Here is a 27371-nt window from a genome sequence, read left to right as displayed (position 1 = left end):
GTTTGCCATCTTTTATGCCTTTGTGAACATACCTATATAGATTTGTATTATACAAATTCAGGAATACAGGACCCATGGAAATCTATGGACGTATACTATACTTCACCATGCTCCTGATTTTATAAAAAAAAAAAAATTATGAAGATCTATGGAGAATTTTCTCTTGTGCAATTTATAGGGGGAAAAGTTGCATGCTTTCTTATCATAGTGATGCTTTTTGGGAATAGGGTGCTTTACAAAAGCACAAAGTAGCATTTGTGGCTAGTAAAACATGAAATCACTGCTGGAGAGGATGATGGCAGAGGGATGCTCAGTGTCCCTCCAGTGCCCTGTGTCCCTCAGTGTCCCTCTGCCATCATCCTCTCCAGCAGCCACAGCCCGCACAGCTCTGGGAGTCAGGTCGTGACATCACCATTTTATCCAGGAAGTGACATCACCATTTTATCCAGGAAGTGAAGCCTTGATGCAGTAGTAAGTGCAGGGAAAAAAGCACTTTATAAGTTTTTCCCATTATAAGTGTATATTGGTGATATTTGTATAACTTTTGGGGGGCAATATAATACTTTAATAAAATTTTTCTCTGGACTTCTCCTTTAAGCCCCTATTACATGGGGCAAGTTGAGGAGCAAACGAGCGCTGTCAGCGCTGCTCCTCTTTCCCAGTTCACTGCCACCGCTATTACACGCAGTGGTAGCGAGCAGGTAAGTGCAGGAGGGGCCGCAGAGAGTTGCGGGGGCGGGGGGGGGGGGGGTCTGGAAAGTGTTCTGGCTTTGCTAAATCACCCAGTCATGTTTTAAGGATTCTAATTAGAATGAAGCACTGACCTGAAGGGAAATCTACCTCCAAAAGATGGTGTCGGAGAGCTGCTTTGCTTATCCAACACTTATTGACGTTTGATACAAGATATTAAAGGGTACCCCTCATAAAACAACTGACATACACTGGTAAACACCTATTTGCATTTATAGAATATAATTTACAATAAGGTCTACAGATCAGTGGAATCAATCCAAGCTCATCTGGTCAGTTTTAACAAACGGGCCTTCCATGATGGTTTACAGCACGCTCCTAATATTGTAGACTGGATTAACAATCTCTACAGATCTGTGTCTTATAAAACAAGCAGCCAACGCTGAGCTCACAAAAGGTCTTTGTCTCTTGGTTGTTTCCCCTGGGACTGCACCTCAAAGCTGAATAAAATGTCACACACTCGCATCTTCTTAATAATACTTGGGAACAAGAGAATCAAATAGCTGGATAGTAAGCGCACTGGATGGGAGCCCAGATGTCTGAACCACCAGGGGAAACATGCCAATGGGCCTCTTCTATAAAATAAGTTATAAGGTCTATGAAAGTAAATTACCCAGAACATGGTTGTTTGTTTTAGGGAATCGTACAACGCTGGACAAAGGAAAAAGATATATAATCACTTCATGGTTTAGAACTGTGGTTGCTAACTGGTGGCTTTCCAAATGTTACAAAACTATAACTCTCACAGCCGCAGACTACTAAATAGTCTCTATCACCGAATCAATCAAGAACCAACAACTCCTAAGAATCCCGCTATATAACTATTCTTTATATAATCCAATGGTTTCATATGACTGTACGGAGAAGATGTAGAGGATTCCTTTACAACAAGGACCACAGTAGGATGACTATTGGGGTCCAGTCATTTATATGCTGTGCATATAGCCGACATGTAAGGAGCCATAATACGGTGCTTGTACATGTGCTTGAAATATCACTGAATCTCTTTAAAGTGACACTGTCACCCCCTTAGTGCATTCTGACATTTCTACACAGGTGTAAAGGGTAAATTTAGTGTTTTTCATATCTTATTTCATATCATACGTCATGGTGCTTGTTCAAGTAAAAAGTGTCCTTTTATCAACTGCAGATTGTATTAAGTGGGCGTGGCCTCGTGGGTCTAGCGCCACATAACCCCGCCCACAACGGCACGGTTGGCCCCGCCCCCTTGACGCCCATTGGTTGTCCAACGTAAAGGGGGTGGAGTCTAGACCTTTCGGCCAGCCTGTTCCAATGGCCGGCGAGGGGGCGGGCCAATTGTGCCGTTGTGGGCGGGGTTATGTGGCGCTAGTGCCGCGAGGCCACGCCCACTTAATACAATCTGCAGATGATAAAAGGACACTTTTTACTTGAACAAGCACCATGACATATGATATGAAATAAGGTATGAAAAACACTAAATTTACCCTTTACACCTGTGTAGAGATGTCAAAATGAACAAAGGGGGTGACAGTGTCACTTTAAGCCTCATAACTTCATATAGAAGGTGCTAAAAAAAAATCCCAGATTTTTTTTTACAAACCTGAAAAATATTCATGGAATACTTTCATAGGCATTGCTAGGGGGAGAACAACTTAAAAGGTGAAGCACCCAAGGGGGCTGTACATATAGGAGTTGATGACCCATATTCTATTGAAACACCCAACTTCTCCGCCAGGGACACAGAGTCCAGATGAATAAATGGAACATGGCCATATGCATGGCCTGTGCAGTGTATCCAGATCATAGATGTGCACTGCTTTAGTGTCAGACACTGTGCATAAAAGCCAAGTGCCCGATTCTCTTCATACTACAGTCTGTTTGGCCAGCTGCACAAATAAAAGATTACATCAAATGTAGAAATCCTATAACCCTTTCTTTCCTGGCTTGTGTAATGTCTATTGCCTCATCTCTACAAAAACAAAAATAACATACCTTGACAATATGGGTAGTTATCCAATCCAGATGAACACCTGTCACACCTCTGCCCAGTTACCCCTGGTCGGCACTCACATTGTCCAGTGCTGGGATCACATGTGCTCTGATAGGAGCCTTGAGGAGAACACTGACAAGCTGTATAATAATAATAAAGTATATAGTATGAAAAATATTCATATAATAGAAAAATACTGGAGGGAGGCTCCTAGTGTTTTATCCTAAGTGTGTAAATTACAGACATAAATCAAATAATAGGGGCACTAACTTGAATAGGCACAACTGTACAGTGACCTCTTAATTACAATATTAATTGCTTCCAGGGCATTCATTGTATGTTATTGAGACCAAAACTCTATGGAAAACTAGTAAGTGTTTCTGAAACCCCCATAATGTCATCCCAAAATGAGAAAAAGATTCAGTAATACAGGAGTTTTACCAGTGAAAAGGTAAGTCAGTGGCTTTGTATATTGAAAATAATTTTAAGTTGCAATGGTCCAAAAAAGACAGTTGTATTGTTGGACATCTAGGGAAGAATGAGGGGAGGTTATAGAATGCTGTTATGGGCTACAGGCAGAGGAGCAGACAGGGAATGAATACAGCAGCTGCTCAAAGAACTAGCAGGAGTGCTGTGGGAGGGGAGTAGGAAGGACTGTGATAAAGCGCCTAGAAAAGGAAGTGCATTCTGGGAGTTGTAATACTGATCAGGTGGTCCACCAAAAAGTACATAGTAAGGGAAAGGACTACAAACCCACAAAACAAATGGAGTTTTGGTAGTTTTAGATTTGGGGCATACAGGTAAGGAATGCTAAATGCTTCTGCATAATTTTTACCTGACGTTGGAATACTCCTTTACTGGGTTCACACTATGTATATTTGAGGCTGTATTTGGTCCTCATGTCAGGTCCTCATAGCAACCAAAACCAGGAGTGGATTGAAAACACAGAAAGGCTCTGTTCACACAATGTTGAAATTGAGTGGATGGCCGCCATATAACAGTAAATAACGGCCATTATTTCAATACCACAGCCGTTGTTTTAAAATAACAGCAAATATTTGCCATTAAATGATGGCCATCCACTCAATTACAACATTATGTGAACAGAGCCTTTCTGTGTTTTCAATCCACTCCTGGTTTTGGTTGCTATACAGCCTCACAAATACAGCCTCAAATATACATAGTGTGAACCCAGCCTTAAAGTAGAAAGTTATTGGATTGATACAGCGACACATTAATGTCGAGCATCAAAGGGCATCATATATTTAATTATCTCAATGTGCTGTGGTACTGGTTCCATATTTACTGTTATCACATGATGCAGTATAACTGGGCCTCCCATATTATTATACATACCCTCACAGATGGGATAGTTGAAAAAATTTGGAGCACATTCATCACATGTATGTCCAGCAAAGTTATGGCGACAAAGACATTCTCCCTTAAGTCCACATGAGGGGTCTGTGGCACCATTCATATCGCAGTCACATTCTAGGGTAAAAAGAAATATACATGAAACACTGCAGATGGTAGAACAACTCAAGGCACTGCAATATGTTATCTGTAGAGATGAGCGAACCGGGTTTGGGTTCGAGTCGATCCGAACCCGATCGTTCGGCATTTGATTAGCGGGGGGCTGCAGAACTTGGATAAAGCTCTAAGGTTGTCTGGAAAACATGGATACAGCCAATGACTATATCCATGTTTTCAACATAGCCTTAGGGCTTTATCCAACTTCAGCAGCCACCGCTAATCAAATGCAGAACGATCGGGTTCGGATCGACTCGAGCATGCTCCAGGTTCGCTCATCTCTAGTTATCTGTGATATTCCATAGGAGTACAGAGTTATAGTACCTTAAGGTGTTACTATGCTTTATGCTGATTGGTCAGAGTCTGGCTAGGACCAGCCAGGAGAGGTGCTCAGCTAAGCATTTCTCTCCCCATCTCTATCCTTGCTGCAGTATGTCTATGGGGAGAGAAGCACTTAGCTTGGCCCTTCTCCCTGCTCATTTTAGTGATTGGACCCCAACCGTTCAAAACTTTTAACATTTCTTTATCATATTTCTGAAGTTTTAACACTTTAAAAAGGACCCGTCAGCATCTATCTAGGGGTAAAGTAAGACCATTGCTAGACAGAACTTTTCATCAAGATTCAGGGCACACAGTAATTTTTGTTCTCCATAGTCATTTGTAGCATGAGATATAAGCCTTTATGATAATATGTAATGAGGGGGGAGGGGGGTCAGCCCATCTTCTCTTACCTCTTTGATTGACAGCAGTCTTAAATAAGAAGAGATGGCCTGGCTAAAACTGGGCTCTTGCCATGCTAGCAATCACCAACTGGGCACTAGAACCTTATTTACATTATCTCTGTCCTGGAAAGGGCTATGGAAATTTAAAAAGTTTGCCAGGAATCCAAATGAGAAGCCCTACTGAGTCATGAGCGGTATTATTACCCCCTATAGCTACTGATAGGTCTGCTTAAAGCGACTCTTTACCCACAATCTGTCTCTCCCAAACCACTTGTACCTTCGGATAGCTGCTTTTAATCCAAGATCTGTCCTGGGGTCCGTTCGGCAGGTGATGCAGTTATTGTCCTAAAAACAACTTTTAATCCTGCAGCACTGTGTCTAACGGACGGGGCTTATGCTGCGTTTACACGGAACGATTATTGGTCGAATTTTCGCAAAAACGATCGCATTGAGCGATAATCGTTCCATGTAAACACAGCAAACGATCAAGCGATGAGTGAAAAATCGTTTATTTTGATCTTTTAACATGTTCTTAAATCATCGTTCGTCGTTTGCTAAAAATTCGCAGATCGCTTCGTGTAAACAGTCTTTCAAAGATTCACCCTATATAAAAGATGGGCTTAAACGATCTTAAAAACGATCGCAATGACGATTTTTCTTACGAATTTTCTTACGAATTTTCTAATGACTTATTCGTCTAAACGCTGATCATTATGAAAACCAAATCGTTGCTACAAAATCGTTAAATGATCGATTGGGCGAATTATAGCTTCATGTAAACGTAGCATACTGCTACGTTTACACGGAGCGATAATTCGCCCGATCTTACGATTAATGATTTCGAAGTAACAATTTTTTTTTTATATTGATCAGCGTTTAGATGGAACGATATATCGTACAGAAAATTCGTTATGTGATCGTTTTGCGATCACTTAAGCCTATGTCACACATAGGTAAAATCAGTGAACGACTGTTTACACGGAACGATCTGCGAATTTTTGGCGAACGACGATTTACGAACATGTTTAAAGATCAAAATGAACGATTTATCGGTCATTCGCCGCGTTTACACGTACGATTATCGTTCTAATTCGATCGTTATTGCGAAAATTCGCCCGATAATCGTTCCGTGTAAACGTAGCATAAGGGTCCATTTACACAGAAAGATTATCTGACAGATTATCTGCCAGAGATTTGAAGCCAAAACCAGGAATGGATTTGAAAAGAGGAGAAATCTCAGTCTTTCCTTTATGACCTGATCTCTGTTTAAAGTCTGTTCCTGGCTTTGGCTTCAGATCTTTGGCAGATAATCTGTCAGATAATCTTTCTGTGTAAATGGACCCTTACATTTGCATATGCATTAGGCCGGCACACGTTCTCTGTCCTTCCTCCCCACCCTCCTCATCATTAGGAATGATCAAGGCAGATTGCTTCCTATTCCCCACCTGTGTGCATAATGAACATGGGCTGGATCGTTAAGACACCTGTGCAAAGCTCAAACGGCAGTAAATGTTCCTGGATCATTCCTAATGATGAGGAGGGTGGGGAGGAAGGACGGAGAGGTGGTGCCAGCCTAATGCATATACAAATGTAAGCCCCGGCCGTTAGACACAGCGCTGTAGGATTAAAAGTTGTTATTAGGAGAATAACTGCATCCCCTGCCCTGAACGGACCCCAGGACAGATCTTGGATTGAAAGCAGCTATCCGAAGGTACAAGTGGTTTGGGGGGGTCAGATAGTGGGTACAGAGTTTAAGGGAGCTGTTCAGGGGTTTGGAATTGATAGCTTACCAAAAGGATAAGTCATGAATATCAACATCGGTGGATACAATTCCCATATCCCCCTTTAGAGATTAGCTGAGTTATGGGGTGACAGCACTCTGTACATTTAGTAGGAGCTGTGTCTGGTATTGAAGCTTAATGCCACTGATGTGAGTGGGACTGAGCTGCAGTACTAGGCATGGCCGCTACAAGATGTATGGTGCTCAGCCTTATAATAAGGAGGTTTAGTGTCTGCTGGCCACCTCACCACCTCAGTCAGCTGATATATATATATATATATATATATATATATATATATATATATATATATGTGTGTGTGTGTGTGTTCTGAATAGAATAGCTATAAATCATTAGGCTATAACTAACCTTTACAGCTCGGAAATGAGTGGTAGCCTGGCCGGCACTGGTCACATCGTGCTCCCTCGACTCTAAGCTTACACAGGCACCTTCCTGTAGAACTGCATACCTCAGGGAGCGTCCCAGCAGGATTGCAATCACACACTAAACAATCATAGGAAATAGTCTTTATACATTGAATAAACCATAAATTATTTCTAGGGCACTGACAGGAAATGAATTACAATATCAACAATAAAGAAATTCCATGCTATAACTATGCCCATTCTGCTATATCATAAATCCATCACTATGAAACTGGAAGAACAGAAAGGAAAACATGCCAGTCGTATAATACATCACACCCTTAAAATACATCCGTCATACAATACATCACACCCTCATAATACATCCGTCATACAATACATCACACCCTCTGCTGTTGGACTAAAGCAGTCTCTTTGTATGTTATAGTGATACTAGTGGATATATAGGTAATAGGTATATTATAATATATTGAAGATATATGTTTTATTTCTGTTCTCAATTTAGTTAGCTACAAACCAAATGTTGTTGAGTAACCAGCATGGGGATTCACGCCCAGAAACAGGCCACAGTACAAGACCATAAAGAGGGAAGTTAGATAACCTTTGAACAATACGATATGTGAGGATTCCATGGCCGCCGCTCACATGAAACTACCGCTTGACTCACACCTTGCACCCGGCTATAAATCAAATCCTATCAGAGCTGGAAATCAAAATTCTACTTTTTATACTGTGATAATGTCTTTATTATTTGAGATCCTGACAATGGAAGACTAAAGAAGGGTGAAGCTTGTTTTCAAGAATTTTATATTCTTTTAATTGGGGCGGAGGCTCATGCAAATAAACATATTAGAGCCACATGCAAAGGACAATGAATTGCAATGCTTCTAGGTAAGAATCCTTCTGGAATATCAGACCTTATGGACCACAACACTGCTGCACACTAAATGGTAATAATGCAGTAGTACAGAACTGCAGAGGACACTGCATAGCTGCACTGCACAAAGCTATAAAGGTGTTTCTGTCTGAATATTAACCTGGAGAAGTCACTATATCTTTTCCGGATGGCTAAGCCTGAGGTTCAGATACACAGCACACTTATGCTTGTCGCCACTTCGGTATCACCCATCTAGCCCATTGGCCTTGTGTCAGATCCTTTTCTCACCTTTATTTCTATTTATTCCCTGCATGCACATACCTGGAATCTCTACTGTTTCTGACATCAGTGGTGAGACTGTATGTTATATGTATGATACTGTGCATTCATGTGCATTTCTCTATGGTTAGACTTACTTTGACAGAACGGATAATGGAAGTATCCAGGAGCACATGTATCACAAGCTGTTCCTCGGTATCCTACACGACAGGGACACTGTCCAGTCAGTGTGTCACAATTCTGACTTAGTGCTCCAGCTCCTGTACAACTGCATCCTATAAGAAAGAATAACATAAAGTATACTGTACTTAAAGAACCAACCGACCACTGACCTACAGCTCCTATTAAATGCAACAATTACACTCATAGGGTTCTTAAGTTAGGGGACTCCCTAGGTAATGGGGCACCAGGCAATTGCCCAATTTGTCATCCCCTGGGTACAGCATTGTAAATGTGTGGGATAAGCCTGACTCGACAATGGTGATGATTCTGTGAGTAGTTTATCAGTCACATCATCAGCACAATCCTGGCAAGCTACTTTACGCTACTGTAGCCAATGTATTTTCCTGTAACTTAAAGCCGTTGTATTCTAAAGACACTGAGACACTGGGAAGGTTAACATCTTACCCTTTATATTTCCAGCTGTTGGTTTCACAGGAACAGGTGAGCGGGTAGGAACAGGATAAAAGGGAATTCCTAAATCAAAAAATAAACCATCAGAACCATCACCAGTTCCAAGAACAGTGGTATCTAGAGTAAATGGAAAGAGGCAAATCCCCATCTTGCCTGATTTTTGAACAGTATTTATAAGTATAATTTAGCAAGCCCCATGAACATAGGCAACAATGGACAGGACCTGTACTATTGACATGAATGGCAATGCTAAGCCTCCTGTTTATCATCACAAACAGAATGAGAAGACTCAGCTTAGTTTTAGGCATAGTGGTAAGAATGAAAACTGCACGACTGCAGAATTATTTTAACATTTATGTCGCAGATGCAGCTGCTGACTGAATTTTGGGCTTCTATGGAAGCGTCCTAAGCGTTGGCGAGTTTCTTGCACAAGCCCTAATGAGAAGAATAGGACTCATTCATGGAACTCATTGACACTTAGGCTGGGTTCACACACAGTATATTTCAGGCAGTATTTGGTCCTCATGTCAGGTCCTCAATGCAACCAAAACCAGGAGTGGATTGAAAACACAGAAAGGCTATGTTCACACAATGTTGTAATTGAGTGGATGGCCGTCATTTAATGGCAAATATTTGCTGTTATCTTAAAACAACGGCTGTTATATTGAAATAATGGCAGTTATTTACCGTTATGTGACGGCCATCCACTCAATTTCAACATTGTGTGAACAGAGCCTTTCTGTGTTTTTAATCCACTCCTGGTTTTGGTTGCTATGAGGACCTGACATGAGGACCAAATACTGCCTGAAATATACTGTGTGTGAACCCAGCCTTAAGGTGTTTCAACAGCAACCCAAATTTCCCTCAGCAGCTGACAGGTATGCTTAAAACTATATGAACACACCTATTATTACTTTCTGTTAAACCCCTTTAAGCTCTGATTTATCAGTGATACACAGTCTCTACTTTTTATATTGCCATACAATGAAACATTAGCCGTGCAGGAAATCTTGATAAGCAATCTTGCTGTTCAGCCTAACTATCCTAATATATTTTTTTTTTCATTAATGTAGCCAGAGGTTATATTCGGAGAATGATTCATGCAGTTTCATGTTGCCTTTCTATTCCTCCCTGATATCAAACACAGCTTTTCATTATCAATATTTACATCGAGTTCTGGTTTCATTAAGCGCTCCTGGGCAGCAGTCACAAGAAACATGTCATAATGCAAACTCTAGATTAAAGGAAAGCCGTTTCCCCGGTACTTAGCAAGCTGATTTATTACATTGGTTAACAAAAAATAATGCAGATGATCATTTATAGACACAGCTTTGGCTATCTGTAAAATTATAGGGGGGGCTACCTATCTACTGAGGGACTGACCTATCTACTTAGGGAGCTTACTTACCTACTGGTAGGACCTATCTTTCTAATGGGGGCCTATTTAGCAACTGGGGCAACCTACTTACTTGTCAAAAAGACCAACCTACTGGGGGGGGGGGGGCTACCTGCCTAATGGCACCACCTGCCTATCTACTGGTGGAATCTAGCTACCAAAGTATCTACCTTGCCACTGGAAGGGCCGAGGTACCTCCTGGGGAACCAACCCAACTATTGGGTGCTCCTTCTTATGTAATAGGGGGTAAAGATTTTTTTGGGATTTTAAGAAATTTTGAAGCCGGAGGACATCTCTATCATGTTTTTGTATATGTAATAGGGGTACTTACCCTTGTACACAGTATATGGCCATGTTTACACAACCTAAGTTATGTATTATTCACGGACGTTGTTGCCGGGTCACAGAATGGCCGATGGCCTATGTGTATATCATTTCTTTTCTTGTTTGAATAGGGTGCCAAAATACCTGTTTAAGCCCTGACCCCCACATTCTCCTAAACAGCTGTCTTAACAAAGTGCAATTTTCAGTTGTTTTTATTAATATTTTTTTTTTCATTTGTTTTCTCTATTTACACAAGAAAATGGCGGTGTCTGACATTTATGTGCATGGTATGTCATGAGATAAAAAAAAAATTCCCACGGAGTAGCTTTATATATCTCCTTATCATACAAAGGAGTCTGCAGACTGAACCCAACAAGTGGAGTGATTCAGGTGAACTGAATTTTTGAGCACATTCTATTAATGCCGCTGCACTTGACAGGTCTAGTGGTATAAACTGGTTTTCCTCCTCCAAAGAAATACAACTTCACAGAAATTTGAAATGTTCATGTACTTTATTTCCGTGTAATTATTTACTCTCTGAGTGTTTGCTTCTTGTACAGACATAGGACCCTTTGTATTTTAATTCATTGCTTTTTGTGGGGAAAAAAATCTGTGTAAACATAACTTGTTCCATTATATTCAACCAGTATGAAGCTTTTTACTTCAAAGGTTTGTACAGTGGGTAGTGGCTTGTTCTTGTATGGTCACACGTAACTTAAAGGTGCATCGGCAGCTGTCTCTGAATCCTACTTTATCTTGGACTAAAAGTTTTCTTTTTCAAGAGGACTTCGCTGCCTCCATAATGGTTAAGGGCCTATTACACGGGTCGTTCCCCGCTCGCTGCTGCCGCTATTCAACGCGGCAGCAGCGAGCGGGTGAGTGCGGGAGGGGGCGGCGGGGAGCTGCCCGGGTGATCGCTGATCCTCCGGACAGCCCATAGGATATAGCAGCGTCTGCTGCCAATGCTCCTATTCAACGGAGCGACGGCAGCTGATCGCTGCTATATCAGTCGCTTGTTTTTCAACATGATGAAAAACAAGCGACTGCAACGATCAGCCGACATGAACGATGTCGGCTGATCGTTGCACTCTATTCCACGGGATGATTATCGTTCTTAGCGGCCGATATCAGCCGAATACATGGAATAGGGCCTTTAGTCATAGCAACCAATCTGCAGTAGAGAAATGCTGAGAATGGGCCTGCACTGGTGATCAAGGCATCACTTTACCATGTATTTAGTCACCAGGGTAAGAAACTGCGAAGAACACTTAGTTCTACTACTACAGCTACACATGATGGCTTCTCATATTTATTATACACTCTTATTGACTGACTAGAGCCAGATACTGGAACACAATTTTTATGTTTTGTAAAGCTAGGTTCACACTGCTTTTTTGCAATAGGTTTGTTCATCCGTTTTTGCAAAAATCAGATGAAAAACCGATGAAAAATGCAGATGCATTTGTGTGCATCCGTTTTGATCCATTTTTAAAAAAAAAACGGATCAAAACGGATCAGTTTTTTTAACGGACACATAAGTAGTGTCAGCTACATTTTTGTGTCTGTCAAAAAAAAAACACGGATCCGTTTTGATCCGTTTTTTTTTTTACAATGGAAGTCAATGGAAAAACGTATCAACGGATGCACACAAATGCGGATGAAAAAAACTCATTGCAAAAACGCAGTGTGAACCTAGCCTAATTGGTTTCTATTTTCTAACATTAGGGTGCCTTCACACACACCAGATCTGCAGCAGATCCGCAGCAGATTTGATGGTGCAGATTTGATACTGTGTTCAGTTATTTAGGTCAAATCTGCTGCGGACCTGCTGCGAATCCGCAGCAGAAAATCCACTGCAATACGGTGTGTGTGTGAAGCTACCCTTAGGTTTTTTATTCACTGGTTGCGGCACTTCCCATCTCAGTCAGTGATTGGTGGAGCAGGCTGTCACTCCCGAGACAAGTTCATCTCAGAAGTGGCGCCGGCTGGAACTAGTGGAGGACACTGGAAACACAGCAAAAAAAAATGTTGGGGGAGCGTGAAGGGGTAAGCATAGGCTCTTTGCTATTACAGCAAGCCCAATGGACATATACAACAATAGACAGCAGCTGTTCCATTAATAGGAATGTGAAAGGTTTCTGGGCATGTTCTGTGATCACAGGGTGGCTGAACTGTGGACATCTATTGTCTTGTCTGTATACCATTGTCCCCTTCTGCTATTTCCATGTTTCCTCCTTATCATCACAGGTAAAATAGGAAGTCTCCACTTAATATTAGGCCTAGTGGTAAGAATGAAAACTGCAAGATTTCAGGATTTTTAAAATATAGATGATAGAATGGAAAATTACAACAAACAACACAAAAAATCTTACTAAACATGGTTAACATAAAAACTTTATTTACACAAGGGCATGGCATTATGGAACTGGGCTGGTAGTTTTCCTTGTGTCAGTGCATGTACAGAAACGTTTAGACAACATGTGAGGACTTGGTAAGGTGGGCTCTTATGTTGTTCAAAACCAATGATTATTTATTAGTGGTCAAAAATTTAAGTCCTTCAGTGTAAATGTGCTGTAAGTCAGACAAAGACTCATTAAGAACACCAACACCTACCATTACTTACAAAGCTGGGCAATCTCCCTCCCTACTGTGGCAATGAACAGGAGAAGGGAAAAGGGAAGGAGTTCAGACTTAAGAGGCTGCCATTAGCTGGGGCATGGGAGTAGAAGGACAGAGAGATGGCTGGAGTTGTTGAAGATACTTGTCTGGTAAGAGATGGTTCCATCAGCAGCAACTGTAAGTATTTTTATTTCTCCCCCTCCGACCCCTTGACACCTAAATTATGTCCCCTCTTCCTACAAAGCCCAGGTAGCTTCAACCATAGAGCCCCTGTTTAATGTCATCACCTCCAACTAAAATGAAATTAAGGGCACGCTGCTATAGTGCCAAAGCAAATACAAACCCAAAAAATCTTACAGCAGTGCTCTGTACTCCTTGCCAGTAGAGACCTTGAATTGTGCCCCTCAATTTTTCTGTGTACATATAGAACTCACATAGCACATGGGTTTTCCAGTTTTTATTGGTCCCCCAAAAATAAATGAAGGAATCAATGCCACCAGTCTAACATTTAGTTCATTTTGTGTTTAAATGTTTTTGTGTTTTATTATACTCTTTACATTGTACTGCATATACTTGCATTGTAATCTAATGAATAAAAAAAAAAATAGACAGGAAGGCAGTTTTTCATTACGGTACTTACTCAGACAGACTGGGTACCCGTAGTAGCCTTCTGCACACTTCTCACAGCTGTTTCCACTAAAGTTAGGCTTGCAGTAACATCTTCCTGACCCTTCCTCACATCCATCTGAGTGTTCAGGGTTACAGCTGCAGGCTTGGTCAGGAATATTAAGAATTAATTTAATGTGGAGGCAATCTTCATGTTAACAAAGGTTTCATAGCTATGCTACACTTAAAGCGACTCTGTACCCACAATCTGACCCCCCCCCCCCAAACCACTTGTACCTTCAGATAGCTGCTTTTAATCCAAGATCTGTCCTGGGGTCTGTTTGGCAGGTGATGCAGTTATTGTCCTAAAAAATAACTTTTAAACTGGCAGCCCTGTGCCCAATGGGTGTGGCCTAGACTGTGTATGCATTAGGCTGGCACAGCCTCTCCGTCCCTCCTCCCCACCCTCCTCATCATTAGGAATGCTCCAGGCAGATTGTCTCCTATTTTCCACCTGTGTGAATACTGTACATGGGATGGATCGTTAGGCCACCTGTGCAATGTTAAGCATGGAGAAAATATTTCAGTGGCATTCCTAATGATGAAGAGGGTGGGGAAGAGGGACAGAGGAGTGGTGCAAAGTTAGGGCACAGATACTCTAGGCCACAGCCATTTGGCACAGGGCTGCAAGTTTAAAAGTTGCTTTTTAGGACAATAACTGCATCACCTGCCAAACGGACCGCAGGACAGATCTTGGATTAAAAGCAGCTATCCGAAGGTGCAAGTGATTTGGGGGGGTCAGATTGTGGGTACAGAGTCGCTTTAAAGATATCTATGAGTGAGGATGGGTGTGAGTAATATTGTAATGGCTAGATATACCCACGCAAATACATATCATATGCTCTCAAAACTGCATGGAAAAGCTGGGAAAGGGATCAACATTAGAGAAAGCAAAGTACGGCACCTTGAAAGGAGTAAAACTTCATGACTTTCTTTATTTCACATGGGGTAACACAGAAGAACAGACAAAAAAACTAATCACCGACTTATACTTTGTGGCTTGAATACGTTTCTGCATACTGACTTCCAATTTGTTTTTAACATGTGTATGTCATTGTTTTAATGTGTCATGCAACCACTATTTGCATGTTATGTTTCATAAACAGAAGCTGTTACCATTTATCACTAGAGGTTGTGAGCAAAGCAAGCGCCGCCAAAACACGTCAAGCAGTGCTTTTACTTGTTCCTCTGTATAAAGGTATGTTCATACTACACAATCCGCGTGGAGACTTCAAGTGGATTCTGCTGCATCCTCCCGTCTCGAAGACTCAATGATATTCACCTGCAAATTCTGGCGTCTGCCCAAAGAATTGACATAATATGAGGCAGAATCCGCTTGAAGCCTCCACATGGATTTCCGTAGTGTGAACATAACCTTACCCCGTGTGAAAGAAAGAAAGCTGTGTAGTTTTTACTCCATTCAAGGTGCTGGACTTTATTTTCTCCCACACAAATACATGTTGCAAAAGTAAAGACATCTACTAAAATGACTCCTGATACATAATATAGCAACATCTTCTAGATAAATAATTAATGCTAAGAAAGGAGACATTTATAAAAACTTACGTATGCAGCCATGAGAAACTTCTTTTAGGACCCCATAAGGTCTAAAATATCCTACAGCACATTTCTCACAATTTATACCTGCTGTGTTGTGCTGTAAGTGAGAAAACACACACAAAAAAAGATTTTATTATCCTAGCCTTAGCGACTTGTAACTGCAATACTAAAAGCCATTTCTATTAAATATTTTCCTTGTATGAAGGAAATGAAGCCGAACAATAGGAGTAAATCTATATTATATATTATATCATATACTGCACTGCTAGATTTCATGAATATTTCCTAAGCGAAGACAAGCTAGGTCACGCCATTCCTTTGTAATCCATCCTATCCATCATCACAAATTGTACAGTAAATACAGCCTTGATATAGACACATTACCTAAGTAACTACTTCAGAGAGTCGAGCTTTCTCAACTACTGACTCACTCACTAGACAAGACATTACATGACACAGTCTGCCTTATTATTTATATGTATTGCAGAGACAGGGAGCACGTCAGTAAAATATCTATACATCACACTTTATGTTATATGACAGTCAGGCACATACAGAGCCCAATCTCCATCTAATAGTTCATCTATATACTATTAATTCTAATAGGCATGCTGGCTCTATACCTCTTCTCTTGGTAGTAAACCAGGAAGGCAATCTAATTAGAATACTAGTAATTCTAGCTCCAGGAAACAAATAATAACCACACGATCCAGCCACCCACACAGACACATGCACGGCATGGAGGTCTAGAAACGTGCAAATATACAGTAGGCAAGATGAAGGAAACGTTTATCATTGTTGGGCTACATTCACACTATGTAGGCTCTGCAGAAATCACGGTCGTTGTTACAAGGGTATACACATGGTATATACTTCGGCCAGGATCCCTAGCAGCGCTGTAGAAAACTAACATGTCAGTTTTCTGCGGTCGCTATTAACTGAAAAGCGGCCGCAGAAAACCCTCTCAGTGCCACTATTGAGCGTGCGGCTTCGGCCGCTCGCTCCATAGGGTGTTGTGGGGAGTTCTGATGCGGGCATGCACAGATGTGCCCGCATCAGAACCCAGCGGCGCTAAAGATCATCTGACCGGTACTGCTGGCTGGATGATCTTTTCTGAGACCGGCTGTTCTGTGACCCGGCCTTAGGCTATGTTCACACTACGTATATGTCCGGCCGCATATTTTTCGCGGCCGGACATATACGTGTAAAACTCCGGCCAGAATTTACGCAAGTTGCGTCCGGCTACGTACGGTCCGCGAACTTACGCCCGTAAGCTACATACACTTCCCGAGCGGCGTACATAGCGATCTGACAGCGGTATTTTACTGGGATATCTTTGCCTAGCCCCGGACACCCACAGAACCTTTTGGATCGGCAAAACAAAGTTGAAAAAAGAAGAAATCACCACTCCGTACGGGACCGCATGTTACGCTACGGGCGTAAGTTACAGCATTTCCGTCCTGAAACAATGGTCTGGTTCATTTTTTACGGCGCCGCATACGATCCGGGCGTAAGTTCGTACGTAGTGTGAACTGTGCAGCCGTAGATTGTATACTTTCCATTGTACGCAAACTACGTAAATCTCCGGCCGCTTAATCACGGAGCGTGCTACGGCCAGAAAGTTACGTAGTGTGAACATAGCCTTAAAGTGTATATCCATCCGAACAGGACCGAGCTGTATATACTGTTTTGATGCATTTGCTATTTATAGCCGGTCATTTAAATTTGCTTAGTATCTTGTATCAGATCTTTGGTAAAAGAAGGCGATACTCTTCCAAGTGTCTGACAAGATTCTGTGAAGTGTTAACTCCTTCACTGCCATTACCAAACTGGCCCAAAAAAAGGACAATACAAGATGCGTGGCGGATATGGATGTTTCCTCATCTCCCTCTTCCTCTGATTGTGTTTAGTTAAAATTAATATCAAGAAGAAATATGTTGTTACAAAGTACAAATATGAGGCCATTGATTAAAACCATTATACCTCTCCCCTCTAAGTACCTGCCTGTACTGAATTAGGCTGGAGTTTAAGGGAAACTGTACTCCCTGCAGCCGTGTACCTCATGTTTCTGGCGATGGTCTTCTTTCCTTAGTCCAAAGGAACTAAGGAAACTAGGAACTAGGTAGGTGTGACCAAAGGAGGAGGTGGGTGGGCCGAAAAGTGCTCTGGGGGGCCGAGAAGTTCCCCCAGTGCGCATATTGGGCTAATTTACATGTTTCTGTTTGTTGATTAAGTTATTGAAAATGGTAAGGAAAGAAGACCGGCGCCAGAAAGATGAGGTACATGACTGCAGGGAGATGTCAGCAGGTTAGTGTGCACAAACATGCTGATAGTTTCTCTTTAAGGTATTACAGACCAGACAGATAAACATGTTCTAGAAGACACACAGACAAAGTCAAAGCCAAATGTATGGTAAGAACAGGTACCTGGCAGTTTATGCAGACTCCTCCACCACTGTACTTTCCATGTATGTCAAGACTTGCCTGTCGATTGTCGACATCGCTATCATAATAACAATCGGTTGCATGTCCGTGGCAATTGCAAGCTATTCGGATATAAACAGAGCATATATTTATGATCTTAAGTGTTGTTTGCAGTATACTTTATATTGTATTTATCAAAATGGGCTTAATAAACTAGAGTAAAGTAGATAAAGGTGATGTAAATAGATGCAATATACTTAGGTAGAGATACACAGCTAGTTAGAGTTAATTACCTCAAAGTAATAATAAATGCAGTGAGGCAAGCATTAGGAAGCATTAGGACCAATGCAATATTTTCTTATACTTTGATAGATGGTAGAGTGAGGGGACTGACTGTGCCAACTAGGAAACTATGTAACCTCTGAACAGTTTGTGTGCATATATATGGAATGGAATTTAGATGTAACATTGATAACTGTGCTCCAGCATGTTTATAGCTACCAAGGCCCAGAGAGGCTTTTCTGTTCTTAAAGTTAAACAATAATGGAACAACAAATATTCTGTATAACTCAGCAGTTAATATTTTATTCTTCAATCTATTATATAAACTTGGACTGGGAAACAAAGATGATATGTAAGCTTGTAGGAGGATTTAGGGGATGCCTGTCTGAGATGATGCTTGGCAGTGAGGTGCTACTACTCCTGGTGGATAGAATAGGACTGCTGTAGCATGGAGATGCAGGGCTTATTTCCTCAAAGATCCCAATGTGGCCCCTGGCCTGTCCTACCTTCCCCTGGACCTCTGATTTGTCTATTTCATTCTGAGCAGATTTATTTATAATGTGGGAAAAGTGTTAGGATAACCCGTTATTTATATATGTACATTTCTGCCCACTTAAAGGGAATCTGTCACTAGGTTTATGCTGCCTTAAATGAAGACAGCATAAACAGAAGGTAAACCAGAATGATTTAAGGGCGTACATAGTTGATGCTTCTAATTGTATTATGATAGAAGAAAAATAACGGGGGTATTCAGCATAGAGGAACCTTCTCTCTATTGTGGAAACAGCTATGTTCTGTTTTTGAGCTAAATAGATACTATCAGTTCAAATAGTCGCTGTCTGATCCACATATATTCTCTTCTCTCAAGTGTGAACAAGGTACAGTATGACATAAATACCCAAGTTTTGGAAATAATATTAGAAATCACCTTAAAGCGAATCTATCACTAGAATCGCTGCAATAAGTTTTTTACATTTACAGACGGACGCCAATGTTAAATTAATCGGTGCCCCTCAATATAAACCGTTTCCCCATAAAAAAGTTATTGTAATGATTCTGGTGATAGATTCATTTTAAAGATACATAAAACCTAGAATAGAAGTGAATGTAAGTCTTTTCACTATAGAAGGTAGTTTATTGAAGAAGAGAAGTTGTAAGTAAAAGTACAATCACAGGGTTCTTAGAATTCCCCTAGAGGTACGAAAATAAGATTATTTGTTTCACAACACACACACATACTAGAGGTAATCTGTTTCCTATTCTGCACAGCTCATGTTCACACTGATAACATAGAAGCACTCACGTTCACATTGATTGGCAGCGTCAATACTGGCAGGACGCCAGGGCTTCTGATTATAGCCTGGGCAGCAGCGGTCACATATTTCCCCACATGTGTTGTGCTGACAGTTACACTGATACCTTCACAATGAAATGATTTTAGGGTTAATCATAGTTTTAGATGTGGTATCTTAAATGTAAGGATTCAGTTTCACTTTGACATTAAAGGGGTATTTCACAAAAAAGTTCTTTCAAATAAACTGGTGCCAGAAAGTGCCAGAGATTTGTAATTTACTTCCATAAAAAATAAAATCTCAAGTCTTCCAGTACTTATCAGCTGCTGTATGTTCTACAGAAGGTAGTATTTCTTTCAGTCTGGAGACAGGAGAGGTTTGTAAGGGGATTTGCTACTGTTCTGGAAAGTTCCTGAAATGGACAAAGGTGGCAGCAGAGATCAATGTGTCAGACTGGAGAGAATACACCACTTCCTGCAGGACATACAGCAGCTGATAAGTACTGAAAGACTTGAAATTTTTTAATAAATTACAAATCTCTGGAACTTTCTGGCACGGGTGGATGTTAAAGAATTACCCCTTGAAGGCTATATTCACACATAGTATATTGGTCAGTATTTTTGGTCAAAACCGGGGGTTAACCCACCAGAGAAAAACTTTGATGGAAAGATATGCACCTTTTCTGTGCCCTTAACACAGAATCACATACATGTACATCTGGGGTTGCAGGTTGTTAACGCAACCCCACATACATGTACATGAATGATTCAAACTGTTGTCTGTGTGAAATTGTGCAGCGACAGTTAAACCCTGAGTGATATCACTAGGTGGTGACAGGTCCTGTCAACCAGCCAGGGACCTATCATCATTCACCTCGACTGGTGACCAATCACTGGTCTGTCTTTAGAGGCAGACCAATCGCAGCCAAGACTCTTTTGGCCCTAATCTTTTTTGAAGTGTGTGTGGGAGGAGTTCAGAGCTGGGATACAACAGCAGTGCCATCACAGTAAAGTAAGGATAAACACACACACATTAACCCCTTCCTACCCTGATCGTCCCGTCCACTGTTCCTGTATCTAATCGTTGCCCCTGTCCCTTGTTGCTGTAACTAATAGTCATCCTTTTCCCCAGTTGATGTACCTAACAAACTACCTTGTCCCCCTCCATTATCCCCCATTACTGTACCTATAGTCCCACCTGTCCCCTGTTGCTGTACCCGATCTTCACTCCTGTTAGTGTACCTAACTGCCATTCCAGTTAGTGTATATGATTGCCACGGCTTTACGACTTGTACGTGATCAACGCCCCTGTTATTGTAACCAATTCCAGGCCCTCTTTCTGTACATGAAATTTGCTGCTGAACTTCTAAGCCATATAACATCCTAAAAAGTAAAAGGACCAAATAATAAAGACATAGGGGGACATGTATGAAAAGGCGAAAATGCCTTTTTTTGGCGCAGATGTTTTTTTTGGGCGTTAAAATATTTGCAAAGGGCATTTTTGCTAATATTTTTTCTGCATCTGCCCCATCTGCGCCACCCTGGCCAGTGGGGCGGAGAGGGGGCGTTATGGGGGGTGCGGCTGCACGCAGAGGGGGCGCGGCTTCTGCGTGCACCTCATTTATCATTTTTTCTGTGGAAAAATGATACTGAAACCTACGCCAGTTCTGAGCTGGTGTAGGTTTCTAAATTTTTGCACGGACGGGCTCAGTGAGCTCGGGTATTATGTAGAGGCAATGCTCCTCTACATAAATTCCCTGAGCTCGGGAGCTGCGGGGACATTTGTAAGCCCGGCGTAAAAAACGCTGGACTTCATAAATCTCCCCCATAGAGTAGATATATTGTGAATGTAAGTTATTGTTATGTCATTTGTGTTGTGTGACTGTCTTGGTTATTTTTAAAAATTGTTATGATATATTAGAATTTTTCACAAAGAAAAGATTAATGTTTTTACCAAAATTTACTACTAATATGAAGTACATTTTGTTACGAGAAAACATTCTGACAATCACTTGGATAAGTTTAAGTTTCACTAAATTATTAGCAAATAAAGAGAGAGATTAGATTTGAAAAATACAGCCCGGTCCTTAATGCCAAAAGTGGCTGACGAGCAAGGGGTAAAAGCTCTAAATTTTGGCTAAAAATACTGACCAAGCTCAGGCTAAACTGGATTTGCTATGAATATAAACCCAAGGACAGCCTGGGGAAAACTGTAAGATGGGTAAAGACACTTTTTTTTATTGTTGGATGTTAAAAGAGTCAAAATAAATTCACTGAACAACATTGTTATAATATAAAAAACGCACAGTAATGCATGGAATATTCTGCACTATAGCCATCTTGTCACCCCCCCTAGAAAACCACTTTCAAAGCAGTTTTTGGTAGTCCTCTAAAAGAGGTTTTGCTATACATATACACATACATGTCCAACGCCATTGTAGCAACAACTCAGTTTAGGGTAAAGTAAAAATACTCAGCATTACTTACAGGTTCTGATTCCCAAAACTTCGCACACTGCAAATGTTGGCATGACCATGGCATACACAGCGACCTCCAATACTTATATCCTTAATACTATAGTAATACTGGGAAAAATAAAAAATCTATTTAATATATGAAACTAATATCAAAAATAAAAATATTTCAAAAAGCAGTAGACTGAATTATAATGGAGCCCTATAGAACTTCCGGTAGATGCGATTGACAGAAGTTCCACGGATTCCATTATATTTCTGTTCACTAATATATTACCACTGAGAGCAGAGATTAGGGCAGAGTGCATGCTGCAAAGCACTTCTTCCCCTTTATTCTAGCGATCAGCAGGGGTCCCAACACTAGGACCACTGGCAATACATACGTAGCCGCTGGGAGCTCAGAAGACAACCGGCGGGATCCAGGAGCAGGACACGGTGATCTGCACGGGTGCCGGGACAGGTAACTATAAGTTGTTTTTTTGATTCCCCGCCACCCCCTGTCCATAAAGATATACTTCCTGGTCAGACTTCTCCTTTAAAGTTACTTATCACCTTTCTCAACATTCATAGACAGGTAGATGCTAAGAAAAGAAGTTGCATATTGAAGTGGACCTTCCAATTTTCTATGAAACACTGGGATTTAGTGAGGACTGATCTGAATACATTCATACTGTTGGACTGCTGACAGTCTGCGGCATCCAAAAATAACATTTTATTACAGCACAGTTTACAACTCCCTTCAGTAGGCCTCTAATAGTAACTTTGGGGAAATGTGCTGAACTCTTATATCCCTTCTGTTTGCATGTGGCTTACCGGCTGTGAGTCTGAAAAACCTTCTAGGAGGTTTTAAAAACTATACAAATAAACACTGCTAAAACCTGTGTTTCCCTAAGTCTGGCACTGGTTTGTGTAATGTACCGGACAATCGGCATACACTTCCTTTAATAACATTACAGTCTTTTTATCTTAATATATACAGAGGTAACAATACAAAATACATATAACGAATAGTGCTTACCCTCCGTGTTACGGTCTGGTCGTTTTCTGCCTTAGATATCAAATGACCAAGAAGAGTGTTTGTTCTGAGGAAACGCAGCCGAATGTTTGTAGCCTTTGTAAACTCTCTGAGTACAGGAGAGTCCATAAAATGCTTAGCCCCCGGCCGTCCACTAACCAACCTCACCACCACCTGAAATTTAAAAGAACATTAACTGTATTAATCTAAAGACCTATTCTGGTTTATACAATCCATGATTAAAAACCATATTAAAGAAGTTAACAGTTGCAGATCCTCATCTACTAGGCAGTGAGAGGCTACCTGGAGGACCCGATGTGTCTATGTACTACTCGTGTCTATGTCTGCTGCATAGCACAGCTGTGGTGTCCCACCACGGGTGCTGCTATTGGTTACACCTTTGCAGAAGTCTGTACTCATTTGTGTAAGTGGTAATTTAGCAGTACCAAAGTTTTACCACTAGATGTCGTTATTGCAAGTATGTATGCCTAGATATTGCACAGCTATAGAAGCTAAAGGGTTATTGTTTTTTTTTTGTGTGTCACATGGATCTGTACACCAATGAGAGTTCTTTCTTCTTCTTTCCTTTCATCTTTCTCTTTGAATCTTTCACATGCACTCCTCACCCACTCACAGCACACCTTACATGCGCTGTAGTAAGGAAGTCACATGGGTAGAGAAAGTGTAGGGTCTATCTACTTTGGATTCTGTAGAGGAAGGACGCAAGCTAGGATGCTCCCTGCAGCAGTCAAGTTGGGTCCTGGCTCCTGCCAGGTCCCTCAGTCAGAGGAGTTGTGGTCCAGACGTTGAGCAGAGCACATAGACACGCTAGACCCAGACACAGTTTCTCTCAAGCAACACTACTAAACACTATGCGGTGTTAAGTCACTACTAGAGAGGACAAGTCAGGGATCATCTCAACCCATGCCAAGAACCAATAGGAACACAGTGCAGGACAGTATCCATAAAAAGTAAAGGAGGTCACCACATCAGAGGTCACCACACAGCCACCCTCCGCCACACAGTAAAACATGATATATGCTTTACACTCTCCTGTTTGCTAATGTCAGATGTGTAATCCTGCCTATCTGCAGTACAATAAATCTCAAATTCAGAAATATTACCGCTTCCACTAGGATAATGGGATGACCCATTACCAGTGAAGGAAAATGTTATATTAAAAGGGGTAGGCTGATTGTAGGCTATCTTTTATAACTGGTCCTACATTTACAGTAGGATTTGAGATTTGCTATTTTTGACTTTCCAATAGAAGAGATTATCAAGGTTCTTTACGCTTCATTTAGGGCCTTATTACATGGGGCATGTATCAGCTGAACAGGCTAATAATTGTCCTGTGTCATCGGCTTAACCTGCAAAAACAAAGCTTGCTCACTGGCCGCACATCGCCCTGTGTAACAGGTAATGTGAAGCCAATGAATGATAACTGAGCCATGTAGTAGGCTTCTTATACATATTGGGAAGGGATGGGGCAGTGTAATACAGCCCTTACTAAGGGCATGGTGGTCTGTGGTAAGAGAGTATGACATTCTCTTCTTATAACCCAAGTTTACGTGGTTGTTGGAGGACTTGTACAGAATGTATCAGAAGATCGTTTCTTATCAACTCTCTCACTGGGCCATATATCTAAAGTTATAGTGGACACCCCTGGCAGGTGCCAAATGTAGAGGGAGAGGGGCTAGGGAGAAGTCATGAAGATAATAATTGGATAATACATGGAGGATGCATAAGACTGGAAGTTTCACTGCCCTTGATATCACAAATATATAACTGCTAAAACTTTTGGCCCTAACTCTGGAACTGGCTTTGTGTAATGTACTTCACAATTACTACTATTACTTTAAGAACTTTGTTGATGGTGCATAAATCTAGAATTTCAGAATTAATAAAAATCCCTTGAGGTTGCTTTTACACGTAGTGGGACAGTGCAGTGAGTGGGGACCCGGAGACCAAAGCAGGAGGAAGACAAGGGAGCGCAGGCAGGTAAGCATGGGCTGTTTATTAGTTTTAGCAGTCCGGCAGCTAATTAAACATGGCTGTCACTACATTCTCATAGTGGAATAAAAATCTGCGGTGAGAATGCAGGGCCATAGGCTATAAAGTTACTGAGTATCGCAACAGATTTCACTGCAAAGCTTGCAACGTGAAATCTGCTGCAGACTCGCTATGTGTGAAGGCACCCTGAAACCGAATCTGGCGTGTTCTGGGTTATCCTAACCCTTACCAATAACTGGAGTTTCTTTGAGGTATGGTACTGTATTTGAGCAGCATGTTTCATTGATAGGAAAAAAAAAGCTCTAAAAAAGACTCCACTTGGCAGAAGCGCTGTTTCTCACAGCAGACGTCTCTAGTATTCTTACTAACGCAGCATGTCCTCTCCAAGTACAACTTAACTAGCAGTGTCAGAACTCGCATTTGATCTCCCTACACGTGATGCTTATCTTAGTGCATACCATTACAATAAAATTACTTTATTACTGATCTAGCGGCAAGGATGGAAAGGTAATCATTTCCTTCTATAATTATCCAACACATAGGAGTGGTTTCCAAGTTTTGGCAAGTCGTAAAAGTGCCATAAAATCAATTTATTTTACTTGGAACAGAAAGACATGAACAGATGTTTTATTTCTCCAGGAATCTCTTCAGCTCACCATCTGCTTCTTCACCTATTATTTATCCTATTATCTGAAAACAAAACAAAGGGATTTTTGTGCGATAACCTTGTCCCTGGTATTACACCTCAGAGGGAGGGGGGCTCCTCAATGGGGTCAATAGGGCCTTTCTTTAGGTGGCCTTTGCTATAATTCCATTCACAGCACAATATGAAAAATATTTATAGAACTTTAAAGGAGTAAGGCTATGCCAAGTAGCCCTCCCACACCACTTTGAAAGGTTGCTTTCCTTTTTATTCCAACTAGGAGTCTTAGAACATGACTAGGTATACAAGACAAGCCACAAATCTCTCCAAAAGAAAAGACTACCTATCTGCAGACGGCTGTTTCAGGGTTACTGCCCCTCATCAAGGTGGCGTGAGAGAGCAACTTTGCATTTCTTCTGTTCCCAGAATTCCCAGTGGAGCATGAATGACCTGTAAGTCTCCATAAGTCTTTATGGTGCTCTCCTCAAGGTGAATTAGTATCCATTTGGTCCTAAATCTTTAAACACATTATTGACAATGAAGCTTGATGTGATTAACCCAAGCTGCCTTAAGCACTACACCTGAACACGGATGGTTCAAGCTTTACCCATCCTCCCACTACTGTATCTCTGTACTCTTCAAACTCCAAAAATTTTCCTTTTAGTTGGATTCCTACAGAATAATCATTCATACATGTTTCCTGTTCCAACATAACCCCTATTTGGTGGCACACATGTGCGTGGCCTAGATTTTTGGATGCTCTAGCAAACCAAAGTTTAACTGAATCTGACAACTGACACCCATGTGGTCAATGGTTAGTATTGGTAGAAGCATGAAAAAAAACTATATACCTGCATCTCTGAGTGTCCAAAGTATCCATAGTGTCCATGCAAGATAAATCAAGGATTTCCTGTCATCTCAGCAGCTTAGTGCTTAGTGTAACCCTTTCCTTGCTGCTGTTTCTTTCCCTTCTCCCTCATGCGATTTATAGTAGTGTACTGTATAGGTCACCAGCACAGCGTAGCCAGTGCAGTTCCACCAGTATGTCAGGGTAGAGCAGTGAGGAGTATGTGATATGTTGTGCTGTGACTGACTAGAGAAGTAAGGCTGGCAAACAGCCCAGCCCTTGTCCAACCACATGGAGGGGACTCTCAAGGGAAAAGTAACAGCATCGGGAGCCAAAATGACCTAGTCACTATGAATTATTTAAAAGGATAGATATGCATTAAGAGCCTAAAAACATAATAATGTAATATTCACAGTGAATCTTGTCCTAAAAGGAAAAGATAGATATATTGCTATGATTAGCTGTAAATCTTCTACCTGCAGGAATCTGCGGGCAAATTCATATTTTCGAGCCTCGCGTTTCTCATGTAAGAAATGATGTGACTATTTTATTTCACTGTCTGGCCTCAAAGAATTTTCTTCAACCACTGTATACTTTTACACATGTCACACCATCCCAAACAAAACAGCTATTGCCAAGAAGAAAATGCGAGACATCCTCACTACATACATACCTCTCCATTTTCAAGTGGAACGATGCGTGAGTACTCTGTTGTGCAGATAACATCATCATCGCTAGTAATAGGCTGCTTTGCGTCCTTTCCAAAGTGATGTAAGCAGTCGTGTTTAGAATCTGGAATAGAAGACAATGTCATTATCAAATCATATATAGGTGTACATAAAGGGGTCAATGGCAAAAATCTACATAGGATTGTGATTCTCTTAGTAGACT

General features: G+C 41.2%; 1 protein-coding gene across 1 annotated transcript in view; it reads right to left on the bottom strand.

Annotated features, from left to right (window-relative positions):
* LAMA3 (laminin subunit alpha 3) overlaps positions 1 to 27371 on the bottom strand; it is a 158719-nt gene that overhangs the window by 109189 nt on the left and 22159 nt on the right. Inside the window, exons 4-15 of the mRNA XM_069957689.1 lie at positions 27154 to 27272; positions 22981 to 23151; positions 21976 to 22073; positions 19501 to 19616; positions 17919 to 18037; positions 15499 to 15589; positions 13907 to 14038; positions 8922 to 8990; positions 8432 to 8569; positions 7122 to 7256; positions 4079 to 4213; positions 2725 to 2862 (exon numbers count right to left, since the gene is read on the bottom strand). Coding sequence (XP_069813790.1) covers positions 2725 to 2862; positions 4079 to 4213; positions 7122 to 7256; positions 8432 to 8569; positions 8922 to 8990; positions 13907 to 14038; positions 15499 to 15589; positions 17919 to 18037; positions 19501 to 19616; positions 21976 to 22073; positions 22981 to 23151; positions 27154 to 27272 — 1461 coding nt within the window. The remainder of the gene's footprint in view (positions 1 to 2724; positions 2863 to 4078; positions 4214 to 7121; positions 7257 to 8431; positions 8570 to 8921; positions 8991 to 13906; positions 14039 to 15498; positions 15590 to 17918; positions 18038 to 19500; positions 19617 to 21975; positions 22074 to 22980; positions 23152 to 27153; positions 27273 to 27371) is intronic.

This window comes from Dendropsophus ebraccatus, chromosome 2 (genome assembly GCF_027789765.1).
Source record: "Dendropsophus ebraccatus isolate aDenEbr1 chromosome 2, aDenEbr1.pat, whole genome shotgun sequence".
Classification (NCBI taxonomy): Eukaryota; Metazoa; Chordata; class Amphibia; order Anura; family Hylidae; genus Dendropsophus; species Dendropsophus ebraccatus.
This window is presented reverse-complemented; position numbering and strand designations above follow the sequence as displayed.